The sequence below is a fragment of the Phoenix dactylifera genome, chromosome 2 (assembly GCF_009389715.1).
Source record: "Phoenix dactylifera cultivar Barhee BC4 chromosome 2, palm_55x_up_171113_PBpolish2nd_filt_p, whole genome shotgun sequence".
NCBI classification, from domain to species: domain Eukaryota; kingdom Viridiplantae; phylum Streptophyta; class Magnoliopsida; order Arecales; family Arecaceae; genus Phoenix; species Phoenix dactylifera.
The window spans coordinates 20,020,892-20,043,588 of NC_052393.1; the positions used below are offsets into that span (position 1 = coordinate 20,020,892).

General features: G+C 38.8%; 1 protein-coding gene across 1 annotated transcript; it reads left to right on the forward strand.

Moving 5' to 3' along the window:
* The first annotated feature begins 1,382 nt into the window (after window positions 1-1,382).
* Window positions 1,383-21,792, forward strand: LOC103695732 (lysine-specific demethylase SE14). Its single transcript, XM_008777126.4, has 7 exons — window positions 1,383-2,600; window positions 2,742-2,820; window positions 2,951-3,018; window positions 11,434-11,584; window positions 13,520-14,208; window positions 14,915-15,538; window positions 19,146-21,792. Exons 1-7 carry the CDS (start codon window positions 1,619-1,621, stop codon window positions 21,422-21,424), a joined length of 4,872 nt encoding a protein of 1,623 aa, XP_008775348.2. The 5' UTR covers window positions 1,383-1,618; the 3' UTR covers window positions 21,425-21,792.
* Window positions 21,793-22,697: the final 905 nt, after the last annotated feature.

The following is a 22,697-nucleotide window of genomic DNA, read 5'->3' on the forward strand; positions in this document are numbered from 1 at the left end:
AACATAAAGGCTTCAGTATGTGAAAAAAAATCATACAGTTGAAGGGGAAAACGAACATAAATCAACCTTCAGAGTGTAAAACCATATCAACATCAATCAACCCAAATAAGTCCCAAATGAATAAATCTAGTAAAATCAAGCCATCTAAACCAAATCAGATCTAACAATAGAATCTCACACGATCTTCTCACAATCTCACGGGCCCTTGGCCTCGGAAGTCAAAAAAAAAAAAAAAACTGGAACTCGGAAGGCAGAATTCGGAAGCTCACCTCACCTGAAGGCTAGAGAGAGCGGAGACGTGGACGGCTGAGAAGGAGAAGACTCAGAAAAGACGCCGTCACGCCGACGACGCCGCCTCCCTCATCCCTCGTCACTCTCTTCGGCTGAGTGCGGAGTGCCAGCCCGACGGGGAGGACGGCGAGTGGGCCAATGGCGAACTGGCGAAGTGAGACTGTAAGAACCGAGGATGGCGAACGGGCGAAAGACGGAACTTTGAAGTCGGAAAATCTAAGGAGGACCGACTAGTGAGGACGGACTCGACGGAGGAACTCGGGAAGACAGGAACCGAGGAAGAGGAAGGAAGAACTCAAGAACCGAAGAAAAAGAGCTGAAGAGTTTAAAACTTTAGAGGCCCTGGTGGCTGGTGACTACGGCGGATGGTCGGATGGAGAAGACGGGCTATCAGCTATGGTGACAGGGCACAGCTAAGACGCCGTGTCCCATTACTTCCGTAAGTCGTAACCCCGTTGGCCACGTCTGGATGCTGCCATGCTGGATGCCTGGTTCATAAGCATTAGGAACTTAGGTAGCAGGCAGCTACGAGCCTCTGGTGGAGCAGCTCTCCCAGAGGCCTTCTTTTGGGTCGATGCCTTAGGAAACCGCCTCGGTTGCCTAAGGCTCGGGCCGGCCCAGGACAAGTTGAATACCCAAAAAACTGGAACATAGCATATTAAATACCATGATTTTGAATCATGGAGAATTGGATTGATCTGGGATAAACAAACGCCATCAAAAGGAAAAGATTTTTCATTACCCCATCCACACCGAGGCCAGCGAGACTTCATATTGGGAGAAACACCATGACGCTTCCCCCGTCATATTGGGCGCTAATCAGGCAGTCCGTGCATGAAATACAGAGAAAAACAAAAAGACGAGGGGCTAAATCCAATATTCCAATCTTCCCCTCATCAACCATTGCCAACCATCAACCCATCTCACCACTTTCGGTTATCCCGCTAACCCAAACGGCCAGCTCACACTCTCTTATCCACCGCGCACAGCCGACAGACGAGTAGACGACCCCCCCCCCCCAACCCGCCCAACTCATCTCTCCACGCAAACCCGCACTGTTCCATTTCCTTTCTTTCTTTCTTTCTTTCTTCCTTCCTTTCCTTCTCGATCCCCCATCCCCCTTCCTCTCTCTCCACTCTTCCCTGCCGTCGTCTCATACCGCCATCATATTTTCTTCTCTCTCGCTTTCCCCTTCTAATTCCTTCCTTCTCCTTTTCCGAGTTAATGCGCCCCCAAGTCTCCCCTTTCCGAACCCCAATCTAGGGTTCCCAAAACCCCACCAAACCTCCCCAAGATTTATTCCCCTCCAGATCCGGCGCCGCCGGGAATGGCTGCCCCGGAGATCCCGGCCTGGCTTAAAGGTCTTCCCATGGCCCCCGAGTACCGGCCCACCGAGACAGAGTTTGCCGACCCCATCGCCTTCATCTCCCGCATCGAGGGCGAGGCCGCAGCCTTCGGCATCTGCAAGGTTATCCCCCCGCTGCCCAAGCCCTCCAAGAAGTTCGTCCTCGCCAACCTCAACCGCTCCCTCTCCACCTCCCCCGACCCCGTCCCCGGCTCCCGCCCCGCCGCCCCCAGCGACGGAGCCGTCTTCACCACCCGCCACCAGGAGATCGGCTCCCGCCGCACCCGCGCGCCGGTCCACAAGCAGGTCTGGCAGAGCGGGGAGGTCTACACGCTGGAGCAGTTCGAGGCCAGGTCGAAGGCTTTCGCCCGATCGCAGCTCGGCGGGTTCAAGGAAGTCAGCCCATTGCTGGTGGAGACCCTCTTCTGGAACGCGACGTTGGAGAAGCCCATCTATGTGGAGTACGCCAATGACGTTCCCGGGTCTGGATTCGCTGTGCCGGAGGAGCCCTTCCGGTACCACTCCCACCGGAGGCGGCGGCAGAAGAGAGGGTTTGGCAGGGGAAGGGTTCAAGAACCGAAATGTCCGTGCCTGGCAGCTTCCAGTGAGGCGGTGCGGCAGAATATTTCGGTTGCTGAGAGCAGCGAGAGGGAGGGCACCGGCACTGGCACCGCGGGATGGAAGCTTTCGAACAGCCCTTGGAACCTTCAGGTGATTGCTCGCGCACCTGGTTCGCTCACCCGGTTCATGCCCGATGAAGTGCCGGGTGTTACCTCCCCGATGGTTTATATCGGGATGCTGTTCAGTTGGTTCGCTTGGCATGTCGAGGATCATGAGCTGCACAGCTTGAATTTCCTCCACATGGGCTCTCCCAAGACTTGGTATGCTGTGCCTGGGGAATATGCGGCCACTCTTGAGGAGATTGTTCGGGTGCAAGGTTATGGAGGAAATGTTGACCGGCTGAGTAATTTCTTAGTACCTGATTTCTTTGAAGAAGAGTGATTTAGTATATTCATGAATTTCTAGATGCATTTTTTTATTCTTGTGATTATAGAGCTTTGTTTTTTTTGTTACAATTACTTTGCTCCTATTTGCTTTTGTTCAGCTGCTTTTACTATGTTGGGGGAGAAGACAACTTTGTTATCTCCTGAAGTTCTGGTGTCATCAGGGGTGCCTTGTTGCAGGTAGATTCTGCATGTCAGTTTTGGTTCAAAATTGTCTAGAAGTTTGATGAAAAACATTTTCAAAGTTTCTAATTGCAACTCTTTTGAGTTGTAGCATTGGAGACATAATTTTCTCTGGTTTCTTCTTCAGATTAGTCCAGCATCCTGGCGAGTTTGTTGTCACGTTTCCAAGGGCTTATCATGTAGGCTTCAGCCATGGTAATTCTTTCTTACAGATGTTTTATTCTCATTATTTGAACCAATAAACTTCAATTATTTCTTTATGAATCTAATTACATTGGATGCATTATACGTTTGTAAAACTTTTTAGAATCTTGTTACTTCCTCATATGTTGGACACAAGTTCCTTTAAGTTGTTGGCACACACATGTTTAATTGAATTTTCATGGTGATTTTATTTGCTGGACAATGCTTTTATATCAGTTTGACTATTCACTCCCTTGCTATATCTGAACTAAAATAATATTATGTAGCCAAATGAACTAATGAAATCCTTAACATCTTCCAATCTTTCCCTTGTCAGTTACAAGGTGCAGCTTATATTATTTCCACCAATATAAATTGATATAACCGAATATGTTGGCCAACAAGACATCAACATATTGTCCAAGATTTTCCAATCATTTTTTTCTACCTTGAATGAGTTTTTTAAGTAATAAAAGTCACCTTAAAAAATGGTTGTCAATCTCAGTTTTTTACCATATTGGCTGAGATTTCAATGTCTTGGTGCCTATATATCAACCTCAAACTTCGTAATGTTGATTCTTTCTAAAATTTCTACACCTTCTATCTTGGCTGAGGTAAATTGGGATCTAGAGACCAACCATGCACAAAGATATCTGATATTACCTTGATGTTCCCATGACCTTAAATCCCATTTGAAAATACATCCTTGAACTTCAAGTCATTCTATAGGAAAGAGTTTTAAAAGAAACACGTATTGAAAGCTATCAAACCTTTGAATAATTTGAATAAATAGTAGTTTACTCCTAATGTTAGGCATATGAAAGCAGAAATTAGAAACTTGCTTTTCCTTTTGGTCTAGAGCAAGTTGGCCAATGAGTGCTGGTTCCTGTAGTTTCTTTATTTCAGCGTTAATTTTATTAGTTTCAATGAAAAAACCATTATAAACTAAAAAAAATCAAAAGGAGGAAAAGGAAATGAATAGGGGAAAACATGTTAATTTAACATATCAAACATCAATTGGGGCCTTTGGGTGTATATATTAGATCTAACAATATCAAAATTGTGATTCTTTTTTCCTCAAAATAAAAATGAAGATCATTTTTCAGATCTTTTTAAAGCGGCCTGTGATTTTATTGTTTGATGAAAATTTAATATATGCCCAGGATTTTGAGCTTGAATCTTGAACATTCGAGCTCAAATATTTTCTCTAGGAAATTCAACTTAATTATAAACTCCCCTCTTCACAGTTCTCCTCTTTATAGATACCAAAAAAATTTCAACCTTTAAAGGTTTACTGCTTCTGTAGATGACTATTTAAGGCATGTTTCTTGTATGCTAGATTTTTTCACTCTTCTTCATCCTGTCGTTTAGGGTTATATTTCAATGACTTTTCTTAGAGCCAAAAACTTTAACGCATAAGTTTAAAGTGTTCGGTTAGTTTTAAACTATAAATCCTTGGAATTTTCATCTATCATTTAGTTTTTTAATAGTGTTTGTAATTTTTCTTATGTCCTTGAAACCTTTAAACATTGTAGGTTTTAGTTAATAGATTTTGTGTCATAGTGTTGGTAATGTTCCCTTTTGGATAGATCAGGATTGTTCTTTGCTCTTGAGCTTTCCCCCCTCCTTTGAACATCTTAATTCAAATTGGGTGGGAAGTTCCACTATTTAGCTCCAAAACAAAGTTGTTAACGTTGAAAGTAAAATCGAAAAAATTAAACAAATTCCCTTCCTAGCCTCCTTCAATCTTCATTATGTTTTCGTCATTTATCCTTAATTAACGAAGCGTGGTAGAGTCCATCAACTCCTTTCTCTCTAATAAAAAAGAAAAATAGGGCTAAGTTAAACAAATTGTGACTTGTGACATGATTGATAACTATAGCTTCAAAATGTCAAGCACAACTTCCATATACTTATTCTTTTATTAGTGAACCTTGATAATTTCTATCCTGCTCCCGTCTCCACTCAAAGAAAGGGAAAATCTTGGCTCTACTTGTACCAAACAGGATAGGACTATTGGAACATTGGTAGTTTAGACTAAGGTTAAAGAAATTGCTCTGCATGATTTATACCAAACAGAGTCCCTCTCATTAAGGGGTGGGGGGGGGGGGGTACATTGATCGTAAAAACATTGAGATGAGCCGAAATCCATTGAAATGCTTAATTGGTTACACACATTCGAAAAATCAATAATTAATTGAAAGACTTCACCTCTGTTATTGAATGATATACTAGTAACATATACAGGCTAAAAGAAGGAGAAAAAGAAAACAAATCTAGAAACACCATACCCAAAAAAATCTAGAAACTTAATAAATCACAAGTAGCTATTATTATAAAATCTTGAAATTAATTCAAGTCTCCAAGAGTAGGGCTGTGGAGATAGGCCTAAGCTGGTCAGGCTTTTAATAGGGTTTTATGCAAGCCTAAGGAGGTTTAGGTTGGGCTTGAGTTTACAATCCCCAACCCAAAGGAACTTCCAGCCAAGTCTAGGCAAGCCTTTGCCCTAGGCTAGAGCCCAAGCACGAAGCCCGAAGCTCGACCTGAAGTCGACCCAGACTAATATATGTTAATTTGTATATGTTCATTAATTTTTAATTGATCTCATCCTAATCGTCCATCACTTTTGATGGATGGATTACTTCTATATAAAAAAATTATTAACCTAACTCATCTTTCATGCCCTCTCAAACTCATGCTACCATCCTTACCTATGCTATCTTCTAGCACTTCATCCAATATCGTTGCCTACCTCTGCAGCGTTTGCACCTCCTAGTGCTTTGCCAAGCATAGACAGCCTCTGATGTAGCCACCATTCTACTTTCATCACCCCATGACCAATGTTTGCCCCTTTCCTAACCCCTCCAATTGCTGCATCATCACCTTCAACCTCCTAATTCTACCCAAAGTGGTTTTTTTGGCTCCACCCACAGCTAGCTGGTGATGCTTAGGCTTTGATTGAATGGTGACATCACCTTTGCTGTCTGCGTCCTCAATCCCTTCACCCAAACTCAGATCCACCGCCCCCTTAAGTTGGTTCTTATTCCTTGAATTTCCAAGGCTATCCTGAGCTCCAATCTAGCTTTAATTCCAATGTTCTCTTCAGCATGCTAGCAATCTTGAAGCATAGCAGATGCTATGGAAAATGAAGGAGGTGATCTTCCACTCTTAGGTTGATTTTCAGGCCAAGTTAGGCTTGGTTTGGGTTTAGGTGGGTTTGGGCTTGGTTTGGATTCAGGGCCATTTGGGCTTCAACTTGAACTTGGATTGCTGATGCTGAATTGCATGTAGATTTTCAGTCTTAGGCTTGGGTTAGAGCCCGGAAAGAAAGGTTGGACACGTGAAAGGGAAAGGGGCCACAATGTTAGTTAAGAAAGGTTGGACACGGAAAAGGGAAAGGGGTCTTAGGCTTGGCTCAGAGCCCAGAAAGGAAGGTTGGCTCATGATGTGAGATGTTGATAGTTATATCAGTTAAGAGAGGGCCAAGGAGTAGAACTCAAAACAACTTGATTTATTATTCATAACTATTGGACATGCTACCATGGATGTAACATTCAATGAAAAACTAAGTATCGGTGAAAGCACCATGCTGATTTCCATTAATTGCAAGGAACCATGATGAATCCATTTCTAAATTGTTCACCCCACTTTAATGATAATTTTTTGTAAGATGCATTTCTAGATGATCAGCATAGAGATTTATGAGTTAGTGCACTTTGAATTATTCATGCTTTGGATTGGAAATATGACATAAAGCCAATTTTGTATTAGAAGTGGACCCCACCCCATTTTTAAGGTTTCTCCAAATGGGTAGAGCATCTTCTCCAAGGTACTGACAGTCGACAATGTTCTCCTAGTTCCTTACTAGTCAATTTTTGACTCTACTCCAACCCTAGCCATTTGAAGCTCCTAAAGAAGGGTCTTTCAAGTGAGTATCAAATCACATTTGGCTTTCAAATGATGAAACAACTGATCCTTTTCATTAGTAAATATAAGCATATCAAACATGGTATAAGACCAATATTTTGAAACCTGTTTGACGTACCTGGGTCAACCTATCCAACTTGTCACCCGCTAGTGTTTATTGATCAAGTCGGGCCAAAACCTAAAAATTGCTTAAACTCATCCGACCTAATGATTCAGATGATTTTACCATTCAACTTGTGTGGTTGAACCAAGGTTTGACATGTCCAAGTCAACAGTAGAAAGAAAGATAAATAGGGGAATGGAGGTTACTGAGGGAATGGAGGGTCATAAAACTAGCTCGGTCAGGGTTGAAGGCGACAAGGTTGGATCAAGTGGGATCTGATGCAAGGCTGGAACGGGCAGTATTTGATATGGTGAGGCCAAATCTAGTTGGAGTCAATTCGATGTTGCCAAATCCGGTGGAAGTAGCCATCCAATGGCAAGATCTAGTGAAAATAATGGTGGAATTTGATGGAAGTTGAGGGAGGTACAAGATCCAAGAAGAGATGAACTATGGCAAAAGATCTAGTGGGAGACAATTAAGGAGGCCATTTTTTGATGAGATCTAGTGGAGTGTAGTGTCGTCACAATAAAAGAGAGTCTTGGAGGATGATTGGTGCATGATTTGGGGAAGTGGAGAGGTTGTAGGACAATCAATGCATGATTTTGGGAAAGTGGAGAGTTTGTTCAGGTATAAATAGAGGAGTTATAGATGATAAAAGAAAGTTGAAGAACGAGTGGGAGCCGGTCCACTTATAGGTGACGGTCCACTTATAGGTGAGATACTAAAATTATAGGAATTTGAAAGTTAGCCTATTGAACCGCAGGTGAACCATGTTCAAATTGGTGACACGTGACCTAGCCACCGCAGAACATTGTATAAAACTATGGATGGCAAATCAAGTACAGAACATTTTCATGAAAATTCAGTAGGCAGCCTCTACAAAACCATTTGAAAATTTAGTAGTAGTTTGTCTATACTCATGGTGGTTTCTTCTTAGGTTAGATATTATAAGCATCATTCAACTTGAGCAGTGTACATGAAAAATTTAAAACTTCCATTTAACTGAAAATAACAAAGGCAGTCCATGATTAATTATATTTATCTACCCTTTGGAGTTTAGAGAGTTCCCACTGAGAAGAAACTAATTTCCTCATACTTGTTGATTCTAAATGCACTCCTTACAAACTTACCTCCCCTATTACTAGTCACAAAGTCATAATATTGTTTTGCCTTTGTTGACTTCTTGGCCTAGAAGCAATCCTTAATGTGACGAAGGATCAAAATGTTGGTGTGTCATGTATGTGTTGGTCAGGGGCTGGCGCAGTATGTATTCTATTTAATCAGTTGACTTAACATTTACTAGCATAACATTTATGTGAGACTATGGGAGATTATTACATTAACACCATTAATTGCTTCCTGATGGAATAAATGTTTTGGAAGCTCCAACATAGATTTAAACATTTATGTAAGTATGGCAAAGTCCTCCATGCTAAAAGAATATATGTTCATTCCTGACAAGTGACAAATCCTTAGCATGTGCAATAGACTATTTAAAGAATTTTTCACAACTTGACATACAATATCAATATATTAGCTGAACTAATAACAAAGTAGCTTCAAAAGCTATGAGAAACCATATACTACTTCATGAAACTATTTTATCATTTTGGTAATATTCTATGTGAATGTTTGAGATGTTCGAGGTTTTTGACTTCAATGTGCCCACACCATTTGAATGCTATCTATATCGATACTATGTGATAGAGGCAGATGCTATCAATCTGCAATGTGAACCCTTTTTATTGCATTGAATCAATTATTGGCATTAAGTTTTGGTGGAATATAAGCTATACTTCCATCCATAATTGTGTTGAAGGACATGTTCTTTTCTATGGTTGCTGTTCATATTTTCTCTTTTATCAAACATTAGGGAAGGATGCACTATCCAGGAAATTGTCCTCGTAAGACTGCTATATTGAGATGACGATCATGTAATCATCTTATTGAATACTAAGGAAAATACAATAAGAAAAGTATACGCATACCAATATTTACAAAATTGCTGCAAAACCCTTTCCAGTCTCCTATGACCACTGAAGACTCATAAAATAGTAATCATAACCTACAAGTGATTGCTCAATTATACAAGGTTAGTTAATTCATCAAATGATAGTATGTTTAACATCTTTTTGTTAGTGGCTCTTAACCTGGCCTTGGTGATAAAATTCCTGTTGTCAAGGTCCACCCACCCCCTTATGCAAGGCAGTTCTTTGACCAAGTTTTTTTTCTTTTTTTCTTTTTCAATTAGCTTCTATTGGTTGTCCTGGTCATTTGTTATTTGTGAAGAACAATCTTTCAGGGAGACTGCTAAGTTGCTGTGGCCTTTTGATGGTGAAAAGACTAGTGCAGACTTGTCTGCTCATAGTTATAAGCAAATTAAACAAGTTATAGTAACACATATTTCTTAGTCATTTAAGTTGTTTTTTTGGTAATTTTTAAAAGGTTAGGAGCAAAATTATGGGATTCAATATTAACATCTAACTGACATTAGTAGAATTGGAGACAATGAGTAACGGGATGGAAGATGGTAATACAGGGGCTATTTTGCTGAAGATAGGTGTGAAAGGGGTAGGATGGAGATGGAGGACAGTTCATATCATTCATCATTGATTAGTTGGACTCCATCAGACTGAATGTTGTTGGATGCTTTTAGTGGAGGAGTGGATAAAAAGATAAATTGGCAAGGATTAGGTGTAATATGGGGGAGAGGAAGTGGAATATATGCTTTTAGTTTAGAGGGGAGGGTGTAACATGCATTAACTTGATTTTCAGATCAATAAATCTAACGACTTCAAATATTTGCCTATAGATCATTTCGGAAGAAGCCCTGTTTTCTCAAGTCTCCATTATATATGCATTTATAAAATGGACCCTCGTTTTGTTTGGCTCTTTGGCTCATGTGTACCTTTTCTATAAAAACTTCTCTCTATATTAAAGTTATCATCTTTCCTCGTTATCCAGTATTATTCAAACTCTAGGGAAGTTTTGTGAGTTGCTCCATGGTTGCATGTGTCTAAAACTATGACCAATAAAGTAGATGCTCTGCTTTAGGTCTACATATTGGATGGGCTTAAGATGAGGATGTTATCAAATAAGCTTAGCCCAACAGCCTGACCCAAACAAGATGAAATTTTTGGCTTGCAAGCTGTCCCATTTGCTCCTTGGACCAACTGGGCATATAGGTTTGCTGGCATGCCCCCTTTTTACCTAAAATTACTGCATCTAGGAATTGGATGCTGATTTCTAGGGAGTTGTTAGGTTGATAGCTGGTCATAAATTTCAATCCTTTCATCGAGCTTTCTTAACTTAGAGTTCTTTTCTATAGCCATCCTCATTTCATGTGAAAAGGCTTATGATGATTAGTGAAATATGAGCATGCACATGCACATAAGCTCGTGCGCGCGCGCACACACAGAGAGAGAGAGAGAGAGAGAGAGAGAGAGAGAGAGAGAGAGAGAGAGAGAGCCCTTCCATTATGTTAGACACTGGGGGCAGTCAAATTGCATGATCAGCCTCTGAGTTCTGAAAGTATCTTTTTATTGTATTATGTTGTGTTCCATCTATTTATCAACTTACAGTTGCCTCTTCATGTAAATTGTTATATGACTAGCACAGGACAGCTTAAATAGGTGAGGATACTCCTGTACCATGGTTAAAATGACCACTTCTTAAATATTTCCAAATTACAAACCAAAGGAGCACTGTAAAGCTAAAACCTGTGTTAATCTAACAACTTGTTAGGTGCACTTGAGCAAGGTGGACCAGACTGCATCATGGTCATCTACTTATATATAATGGTTTTGAAATTTTGTGAACAATTTGCTGCTCTTTAATTTAAAGAGCTTAGCTTTGTGTGTAACTTGGTCAGGGAGCAAACTTTCTTTAGGTGTCACCATTGTAACCATTGTGGAAAAAGGGTAAGATGTACCCAGAGCGTGGCTGCTGTAATTTGTTTTCAATTCCTGTGTGATCATGTTGCTTTACCAAGATTCCATCCAACTAACTGTTATTAGGAGTTTGACCAATTTATTGAGTAATTACATCAGGTTGAGGGCAGGTAATAAGAATCATATTCAAATTAATGAGATATGTACGGACTACCCAAGCAAAATAGATGGAGTAAAGCTTGTCACTTGTCAATTATGTTTATGACCAATTTCAGTTAGTTGCTTTTTATGTGCTTTTGCTTCTATGAATGTTTCTTGTAGTTTTGTATGCTATTATGTCTTATTCTTCTCGTCATTACTCACAAGAAGGTAAGGAAAAACCCTTATCCTTAGTTTTATTGCATCGACTTTCAATATTTTTAAGATGGAATAAGCTTTGTTGGTTAAGGGCTAAGTGTTCTATTAGATAATTTTATTCTTTATTTTATGTTTGCGCATGCAATATAGGATTTAATTGTGGAGAAGCTGCCAATTTTGCAACTCCGCAATGGCTAAAGGTAGCCAAAGAAGCTGCAGTACGAAGGGCAGCCATGAGTTATCTTCCCATGCTCTCCCATCAACAGCTGCTATACATGTTAACAGTGTCCTTTGTCTCTAGGTTAGTTTTCAGTCTTTTTAATTACACTGATGGCTGATAAGGTCAATTTACTTTTTTCTTTTCTAGTTGAATGCTGCTATTATTTGTTTTGTTACAGTAAAAATGTGAAATTGCTGACAAGGGCTACCTTATGCTGTCATTGCAAAATTACTGGATAACATCTTCTGCATACATGTTTTATTATAGTGGCATACTAAATTAAGCAATTCTGCCGCTCATGACAGTTTGTAAATGCCGTAAATATTCTTATAATTCTCATATGTATGGTCTTTTTGGAACTTGTGAAAAGACAATGATGTACAGGTATCTTTGGCACTAAAAATATGGTGCATATATTTGAAGTAATATTTATGAATCATGATTAGTGACCAGAAATTTCAAAATTTCACTCATGGAAGGCTATGTTTCAAGTAACTTGGAAACTGGCCTTTTTCTCCTTTTTTGGAAAGGCAATTCAAATTTAGGACAACTGATCTACTAAGGTTCAATAAGTCCTGTATTAATAATTTCCTCTTTTTTATTTTGGATTTAAAACCATAGTCAAAGGTATTAAGTTGTTAGATTTTAAAATATGATTTATAGAATGATTTTTTTTCTTATGCTAATTTCTACCTTTATACTTTTCTTCTTGATTTTAGCCTTCTGATATAGAGAAATTTAGATGTAACTAAAAAGTCAATAATATAATTAAATTGGTGCAACTCACTCCACTGCCAGGATAATTTATTCTAACAGGATAAATAAATAGATATAAGATTGTAGAAGGTTTCATTATAATGATTCTGTTAAAAGAACTTAATTTTAATTATACCATTGCTTTCATAAGTCAATAAAATTTAGTGCTAAAGTACAATGACAATTAATAGTGGAATATTGAAATGATAAATTGTCAAGTCTCTTTTCTATTCTATTATACATGAGATAGCTAATAGAAACAAAGTTGAACTATTGTGTATTATGCCAGTACAGGCAATTGGAAGCAGTGTCATTTAAAACTGTACTATATTCTTGATGGGCTTAACAACTCGTTTTAAAGAAAGAATTTACCATATTCTGCTAATTACCATGCACTGATGCAAAAAGATCCACAACCCAGTGAAAAAAGACTTAGAATACAGTGCTGAGCATCAAATCCTTAGTATTTTGAGTTATTTCATAAGTAACAAATAACATCAAAACCTCACATTTGACCAGTCCAGACAAGTCAGATGTGCATGCTGATGTTGGTAAGCAAAAACGAAAGTATGGAAAATGCCAAATGCAGAATTCAAATATAATACTGTTAAATGAACATAAAGTGTTAAGATAGTTAACCATGTCAACCATGATACACTCAGTGGAGAAGCATTGACTAAGATAACTGAAGTCCTATATTGACATTTATATTATTCATTAATGTTTTTTTGTTTGCTATAACTGAAAAATTCTCAAAATGACAAGTGAGATCATCCTCACATTTTGAATTTCCTTTGTCACTCATATTATTGAGTGGTTAAGCTAATCAAATCCAGATGTCATTTTTAGTAACATCTAGTGCCCCTCATCAAATGTTTGGATTTTGTTCTTGTATGTCTAAGATCAACAACTATTATTGTATATAATTTCATCAGTGATCTTGTACCCTTGTTCTAATTGGATAGGTTAGAATAACTTCTGTGTTAATTTTTCCTCCAATACTGATATGTTATATTTTCCTTCATTGGCAGTTTGAAATGTTTATTATGATTCTCGATGATTTATTTTTTTTCATGTTTTCTGTATAAAATTTACCTAGTGGATGATTTTAGACATGTCAATTTCTTGTTGATGCCTGTCAATCTTTGTGCTTTTAAACAATTTTCTTTTCTTATTGTTGGTGTCCATACATTAATGGAGTGGGCACCTAATCATAATTTTTTCTCCAGTTTGAATCTGGTGGAATTATTTTAATGCCAGAGTTCCTAGAGAATTATTGCCAGGTGTACGAAGTTCACGCTTGAGAGACCGTAAGAAAGAGGATAGAGAAATTCTGGTCAAAAAAGCATTTCTGGATGACATGATGAATGAAAATCGTCTATTATGTGATCTTCTTGCAAAAATATCAACTCCTTATGTGGTGTTATGGGAACCTGAGCTGCTGCCTTTGCCATGTACTGGTCACCAGTCATATTCTTCTTCCATGTCTCGTCAAGCACATGGGTTGGTGGATGATGATGATTGTAGGAAGGCTCAGTCTCAACTCAAAGGAAAGAGTTCTTTTGACTGCAAAGAAGATGATCGTTGTGTTGTTGATGCAGATAGAGCAGAAGCAGATGTCAATAGCATATCATATCAAAATGTATCATGTGAGACACAGAAGAATACTTGCCATCCTGATTGCATGAGTTCTCAGGGGGGAGTGATGGACAGTACAGATGTTGATGAGGATGATTTACCATTTGGTTTGCATGTTGATTCAGGATCATTGGCATGTGTTGCTTGTGGAATCCTTGGCTATCCATTTATGGCTATCTTGCAACCTTCTGAAAAAGCATTAAAGGAGCTTTTCTCTTTAAATTGTGAAGAGTCTGACCTGAAGTTGGAAAAATCGGAGTCTTTGGGTCAACCACCACACCTACCAAGTACTATAAAGAATTTTTATTCAGGTAACTCTACCATCTGACATATATTTCCTATGGAATAGCTGTTGGAGTTCTATTGAAGTAGGCATTCAGAATAAAATGCAGGCATAAAATTTATACCATTTGCATATGCCTAGAAAGTTCCCAAGGATGGTTAAACTAAGGGTTTCCTTTTCAGTTCAGGAAATCTATGTTATGAAAAAGGAAAAAAACAGTTGTAAAGATTTGTACTTTTGGGTGTTAACAATAACAATTAGTCCTTGCATGCATCTTGAGAATGGATTCACCAGCACATCTTTTTTTCAGATATAATAGATAAGAAGTAGAATGCAATTATGATATATACAACCACGTCATTTCTCTTGTTTAATTTTTCTTCCCCTCTTTTTGTACATTAACCAACATTAAATGAGCCTATATTTCAAATCTTTTATCTGCAACCAAAAGTTGTTTATAGTCTCTCCAAGTTTTTATTGGAGTGAGCCCTTTCTACAAATTAGCCTGAGAAGAAGATTGTGATCCATCATGGTAAGAAAATGCTTTTGATTTGCATGCTTAGAGTATAAGTTTACCACACCTTTAATGTTACAGTCAAGGTTACCTTTGATCAAGTAATTCAATTATTTATTACTTCGGACTTGTGATATTAATGTGTAATATATGTATAAATATGCTCACATGCATAAATATATAGTTTAGTAGCTTAAACTGTTTTGATTTTGCTTTGCAGATTTAGAAAAAAATGACATTAAACCTGAGGAACGGAGAAAGTTTGATTTAATATGCAACTTGTCTCCTGAAGAAAGTGGCCATGCAACTGATGCCCCAAGTGCTATCAAGGAACCTTCATCTTACCCTACCAAAGTGCCAGAGGTGACTTGCGAATCAATTGTTCAGCCTAGAGCTGACAACAGATCTGGCACCAGCAGTTTGCCCAATAATTCTGCAAATGATATGGAATACCTACATATGTTTAGTTCAATGGAAGTAGGTGAACAGAACCCACAAAGCGAGAACACTGTATGTGCTCCTAGAAAAGACCCAGAATGTCAACATTCAAACAGGCTACGTTCTTTTGATGAGGAGAATGAATATGATGGGACTGTGCACACGACGGCTAATGCAATATTTCAAAATGATTTATGTAGCTCTAAATTTTCTAGTGCAAAGCCTTTAAATAAAACAGACAGGCTACTTGGCACGACAGTGGCAAGGTGTTGTCATGAGAACACAAAGTGGAATACATCTAGTGAATTTCTAAGATCGCGAATCTTCTGCTTGCAACATGCTCTTGAGATTGAGGAGTTGTTGCAGTGCAAAGGTGGTGCTCATGTGCTCATTATTTGCCATTCAGGTATGAAATCATATAATTGATACCATTTACATTATTCCCCATTATTGTCTAAATTTTATTGTATTTAACTTGTTGTATAACCATTACTACATGATTCTGTTTCTTCCTAGTTTAAATATTATAATTATGTTTTGCTGCATTACGAGCTATTCATTCTGATTTCCCTACACAATTGGAGGTGTAAATGGTCCTGCATAGTTGGATGTATAATCAAATTTGCATTCTTGTCTACCTTTTCACATGAAAATGTAATTACTCTTCTAAAATGTCTTCCAGTTGGCCAGGTTTCGTTATTTGCAGAAATGAGGTTGCCTGTTACTCTAGATTCAGCTTCATCTCCTTTGCATATGAATCTGAAGCCAGGCTGACAAACTGCCTCCCTTGAACCTCAAGATAGCTTTCCAAATTCATGAAGGCTGAAATTTAATAGTTTCTTATGTTAATCTGGGCTAAATTACTTCTCATCAAAATACCTATTCTGCATTTTGTAAGAACCAATAACATTGCAATTAAACCATAACTATAACCGTCCAACCTTTTCCCAACTATTTGGAATATGCAATTGATTAATATCTATTAAGCAAGATCATATGTTTTAAAAAATTGAAGAACTATTCAGAGATGGAAACAAATGCCTACTTCGTGTCTTCCACTGCTTTTATAACCATATGTTCTTCAAAGAACATCAATTGAACTTGTTTGATAATTATGTTTTAAATCTTAAGGAAATGACTGTGCATCAGTTGGTTAGAGCATTTAGTGGGTGTTTTGAAGGTGGAGCAGGTTATCCAGCGATATGATATGCTTAAAGAACGAAGTTTAAGATTTGAAGCAATGTCTTAGCAATCTAAGTGGCTGCTGGGCTTCATTATCTCTAAATTTCAGCAAAAAAATGAATCACCATTTCTACTGAATGGGTAATCTGAGAACAGTGGGATTGATGACATTGTCAGCATCAGGGATTTGTTGAGCTCCTCTCTCCCAATAGTGTTTCACTCAAAAGTCAACTTTCAAGCAGCTAGAAAAGCTGTCATCGGATAACCTGCTCCATCATCCAAACACCCTCTTAACAAATTGCTTATACCGAATATGTTAGTTGTATCTTTCTTTTTATCCAAACTCCCCTTTCTGCATCACTAGTCCAGTCCTATCTAGATGTAGATCCAATACAAGTAACATATTCAGTTCTTTTCTCAATTGGATACTGATACATGGGCTATTGTGCGACGTATTAGATTCTCTCAACTCCAAAAAATAAGATGCAAGGACAATACTATATATAATATTATATCTCATATGCATGTATATCATAACTTAAATTTATTAATCATCAGCATTGAAAATGATAATAATTAGAGCCACAAGTCGCATATGCACCTAAAGAACTTCTATCACTGTTTATGCTAATGCCAAACAATTGAATAGTTAACATGGTTGACGGAACCTTTCCGAACCGGGCGGTTCCGCCCATTTCGAGCCGTACCGGTGGAGCCACCGGTACAATTCGAGCTATAAAAATGGCTCACTGCTGGAGCCGGAGAAGGAGAAGAGAAAGAGAGAGCGAGTAAGCGAGGGAAGAACTAGAGGTGGTGGCCGCGGCAACTAAGGTTGTGGCTGGTTCTCCTGTTTCGAACGAAACAGGGGTCCAGCAACGACTAAAAAATTTAAGTCCCGAAATTTTTTAGCCGCGGCCGGACCCTTGCTTTGTTCACAATAGAACCGGCCGCGGCCTCGGCTGTCGTGGCCTCCATTGGCCCCTGCAGCCCTTTGCCGGCGTCCGCTGCCTCTCCTTCTTCCTCCCTCCCCTGCTCGCTCTCTCTTTCTCTTCTCTTTCTCTGGCTCTGGCAGCGTGCTCTCTCTCGATACGGGCCCAGCACAGCCCGTACCGAGTTGTCCTGCTGGAGAACTGGTACGGTGCCTGATACCGGTTCTTGCGACCTTGATAGTTAACCCAAGTGTATGTCTTGATGATGCAAATGACCCGTCATAACAAAAATCGAAATAAATTTTAAAACAACAAAAATCGAAATAAATTTTAAAACAAGATTTTTGTCCTATAGTTACATACATAACATGTGATGCTTTTTAATTATTTTTTTTTTTTTGCAATGAAGTGGATCAGCAGCATCTAAAGCATAAAAAAGATATTAGATTCAGTGATGTTTTAGCTTTGAGCAATTGATGTGTCCTATTGAGTCAGTTCATTTGAGTTGCCATTAATTCGCATCCTTGAATCAAGTTTGATAGACCATATGGTAACTAAGATAAGTTCGTTAAGCAAGCTAATCACGTAAATAATAGGCTATGTTCCACTAAACTAAAGGTCCATTCACTAAATCTCGATAACTGTGCATAGTTCATGATAGCATAATCTTAGAGTCAGTCTGATATTGATGAGTTGGTTTATTTACGAAAGTCTAACTGAGCATCGCTGATGTCATGCAATAGGAACTTTTTGATACATGCCTATCTGTGATTAATAGTTCTATTTTATTAACCAAGCCCATCTAGAGTTCTGTGTCTCTTTATTTATATCCCTCGACTCTTGCACATCAATGCATTAATTTAGCCCATTCTATATTATAGTCAATGCCTATGTTGCTCAGATGCTTGTACAGATGTCTACTTTAGGCACTGCTACATGGTGTCAGTTTTTCAGGCTCAAAATGATAGGATTTGATTACATGACTATAGTTCTGCTGATAGGCACATATTGTTTAGTCTAGGTGTTTGGTATGCATATTATAGAACAGAACCACAATATCTGAAAAACAGAATCTCATATGTATCTGTGAAAGAACTCTTTTAAGTATGCTGATATTTTGAATTCGGATACTATTATACTAATTTTAGTGACTCAGCACGACCCTTTGTCTCTTTCAAATTCATACAACTCGATAGGGTCAGGTTGCACAAGCTAACTCATTACTTTAATTCCTAAATTAGATCTGATTAGCTGACTAGATGTCTGTGATATTTTCAGCTTTAAGCTTTCATTTGTTGAGTTTAATCACCTAGCAGACACATTTGAAAAAACAGGAAGGTGCATTAGATTGGATTTTGAATATAATCTCATGTCTAGTCTTCATATATTTCAACAATATCTTGGTAAGTGTCATCTAAAACCCTAGGGTTCTGAGTTACTAGGATCTCTTTAGAAAAAGAGAGCATTACTACTGGTGTATCAAATGCCTTTTCTTTGTTTAGATCCTAAGTCAATTCAAGATATACCCCACGAATGTTTTAGTTGCACTTGTAATATATTACCTTAAACATGCCGGTTGATGGTGCACTGCAGTCGATATTCAGTTTAGTTATTTTGATTTTTGAGTTTTGTGTCCAACAAACAGCATGAGCATGCAAACGTCTATGATGATCTTGCTTTAGATTATAAGTTTCTCCCTGTAAATTATGAACATTTGGGTGGCTGACCTAACTGCATGGTGAAGCAGTGATGAGCTTTTCCTGGTTTGAGTTTTACATGAGTTGAAATCTGTCTGCATTGTGAATACAGATTTCTTTTTCAAAAGAAGTTTTCTTTGCTTCTTACTTTTTGAGATTTTGTGGACATGATTTCATATAATATTTAATGATTTGATCAATGTAGACTATCTCAAAGTAAAGGCACTTGCAATATCAATTGCTGAAGAAATTGGTATTCAGTTCAATTGTAAAGATGTTCCACTGGAGAATGCTTCTCCACCAGATCTGGATTTAATTAACACCTCGATAGATGATGAAGAACATGAAGAAGATGGCAAAGATTGGACCTCAAAATTGGGAGTGAATCTAAAATACTGCATCAAGCTAAGAAAGCAGCAACCAACAAATCAAGAACAGCTTGCAAATCAAGAGCGGCTTGCATTATCTTTGGGTGGAATTTTTTCCAATCCTTCTCCTGTTTCCCCTATTTCAAATCTCAAGTGGCTTTGCCGGAAATCTCGCACCCAGTATAAGGTAATTGGTACCTTCCAGTCAAAATCACACACTGATGCAAATACTGAGGAGAGCAAACCTGTAACTGAAAGTCCAAATGTCAATCCTGCCAATGAAATTCAAGTTTATAAGAGCCGTAAAAATGGGAGAAATGACATGGCTAGTAAGCATCGTGCTTGTTCTAGGAAAGGTGCACCAAAAGAATTGGATGCTTACAATGATGTTGCAATGGTTAATAGGGATGATCATAGAAACACATCTGGCCATACCCATCAGACTGGAAGAATGGTAGATGACAGTACTGATAATTTGCTTACTGTCCCTATTCTTATTGCTGAATATCCTCGAATGCATCGAGATGGTTGGGCAACAAAGAAAATTAGCGCAGAACATATTATTTTTGCCTCTACAAAATCTCGTAATTTGTCTATACCGGTTGATTCACCTGTTGTGTCTTGTGAAAGTCGACCAAAGATCCATTGCAGCAAGCTAAGCAATAAAATGATTATTTCTGAACCTGAAAATCTGGAAACTTCTCATCCATATTTTAATGTGCCAATGCTAGAGTGTTCAGAATTGGAACAAGATGGTGTAGAGGGATCTATGTCAAGATGTAAGGTTGGTGGTTTGGAGAAGTCCAGGTTTGAAGTGAATATTGTGATGTTGGAAGGTGAATGTTCTGAAGTTCAAAAAGAAGAAAGAGCGGTGGATGGAACTCACTCAGAGCATGAAATACATGGAACTGTAAAACCTGTCTGCGAACCAACTTTAAGAACTGTTGATAGGTCTGAAGATCTGCCAGAGGTAATGGCAAATCTATCTAATTCAGAGGGCAGTCTTGGAATGTTTTCATTGTCAGAAGAGCAGTTAACTGTTCCATTGTTATCATCCAATAGTTCTGAAATGCATCTTAATATTCCAGCCTTGAACAAATCTGAGCTAAAGAACATGGGCGCTAATTCAGCAGAAGGTAATATTGAAAGGCAGGAAGAACTTCCAGCTGCAAGGGAAGGTATTCTGCAGGGTGTTGTGGTTGGTGGGAATGAAAACCAGTTTACAGCTGACAACACAGCAGTTAAAAGTTCTCAAATTCAGCAGGCAGCCCACTTGGCAAATGATACAAAAGCAAATTGTGATGTTATTGATTATTTAAAATCAGAATATCATTCTGTTAATACAAAACCTGTAATTGATGATTCAAAGAATTCGGCGAATACTGGTTCTGTTTCCGTGGCCGATGGCTTAGGAATGCAGGAAGTCATTGAAAACACCAGAGACATGAGTCTTAATGCGGGTAGTGATAACTCCCCTCAGAATGTAGAAAGACATAATAAGACTCCAACCAGAGTAGTTCTCATACAGTATGTGAGACGCAGAAATAAGAGAAAGCGAGAAGCAGAGCAGATAGCAGAAAGTCACAATAGCTGTATAAGCTTTGTGCGTGGCCCCTGTGAGGGCTTGAGGCCAAGAACTGGGCGACCTGCAGCTTTGATGTCTGACACTAGTATCATGGAGAAGAAGGTTACTCCGATGAAAGCAAACAAGAGGCCAGAGAAATCAGTTGTTCAGAAGGGCAAAGATAAGGGCAAGGAGGCCTTCAAGTGTGATGTTGAAGGGTGTCAAATGAGTTTTAGGACACGGGGAGAGCTCTCACTCCACAAGCGCAACTGCTGCACATACGAGGGATGTGGGAAGCGATTCCATTCTCACAAGTATGCGATGCGGCACCAGTGTGTCCATGATGATGAAAGGCCCCTCAAGTGTCCTTGGAAGGGTTGTAACATGTCCTTCAAGTGGGCATGGGCCAGGACAGAGCATATCCGGGTTCACACAGGAGAGCGCCCCTACAAATGCAAGGTCTCCGGGTGCGGACAGACATTCAGGTTTGTGTCTGATTTCAGTCGCCACAGAAGAAAAACTGGGCATTATGTGAATTCTTCTGCCAGATGATTACTCTTCTTTTTAGGATTGAGGGTTTGGTTCTGGCTGCTAAGGGTTTCTTTCAGGCATGGAAGGATAAGTCCTTCCTAACTTTTGGGTAGTTCTAACGTTCCTTTTTCTTTGAAGATCAGCAAAAGACAATCCAATTAGCATTCAGATTCACTGATTGGGTGTAGATTTGTACAGACTGATCCCCTGAAAGTCTGCAGTCCTCTGCTGTCACTGTTAATTGAATGTTGAATCAAGCTTGTCAATTCGTTACGTTCTAATATTTAGTATTGGTTTCTGTTATATCTGTAACTGCCTTTTGCTAATTTGACATGTTATTGCTGGTGAAGTCACTGAAGTCAATAAGCATAAATAATTGCGGCTTTTAATGGGGCCACGGTCTGTTTCTATCCCAGCTTCTTTTTCTCGTACTAAGAGCGGTGCATTGTCTTGTCAGTAGTTAGGCAGGAGAGGGGAGATGACTTGATTACGTTCTTATTTTGACTTTCTTCTGCATGGTTAGGAGTCGGGAAAATTGGAATGGTCCTGATCCTTGTGGACCTTTATTTGGTGCCATACGTGGCCTCTCTGCAGCAACTTTTGAAATGGGTCATGTTTGTCTAAATGGTTGGATTATGTTTCTTTTAAATATATCGTGGCAGATTAGATAGCTTATCAGATGGGTTTTGCTTGATCACCGTATATCACTTTTTCTTTCTCAGCTGAATTATGATATGGGATACATGAATTAATTCAGGATATGTTGACATATTTAGCAAAAACATGAGAATGTTTTTATTAGGTTTGGTGCATTTGAGTGCACTAAATTCTGAGAAAAGCACCTCTGTAAATACATGTAGACATGCGATGTCTCTGATTTTCATGTGTTTAATTTATGTGCGCACACATGTAACATAAGCTTGTGTAACCGTATGTATTCATGCACTCGTGCATGCACATGTATGGTTGTAAAATGCATATAAGCATGTAAACGGGCGGATGCATTATTCACAAATCCTTACTGCATCAAACTACATTGTAAAAGGAAAATTGAAAGTAATTATTTGCTTCTTCTTCTTCTTCTTCAACCAAAATTGGATGTGTTTTATTGTCTGTCATTAGACTAGGAGGGTTCTGCTTATCATCATCCATTCGGCTTCTCATATGCATCCCAAGCTCAATGCTAGCGTGCGCATGTGTATTGATATGCATGCATACTTTGGGATAAAAGCCTAACATGATGTCTTTGTCAAAATCCTGAGTGAACAACTTCAGAGATTTATTTCTGAAAAAC

Bases quoted from the DNA above. Each gene is read 5' to 3' on its own strand.
- LOC103695732 (XM_008777126.4), top strand. From the start codon at position 1,619: ATGGCTGCCCCGGAGATCCCGGCCTGGCTTAAAGGTCTTCCCATGGCC. The intron at 2,601-2,741 runs GTAATTTCTTAG...GCTTTTGTTCAG, and splicing joins AGGAAATGTTGACCGGCTGA to CTGCTTTTACTATGTTGGGG. The intron at 15,539-19,145 runs GTATGAAATCAT...TGATCAATGTAG, and splicing joins GCTCATTATTTGCCATTCAG to ACTATCTCAAAGTAAAGGCA.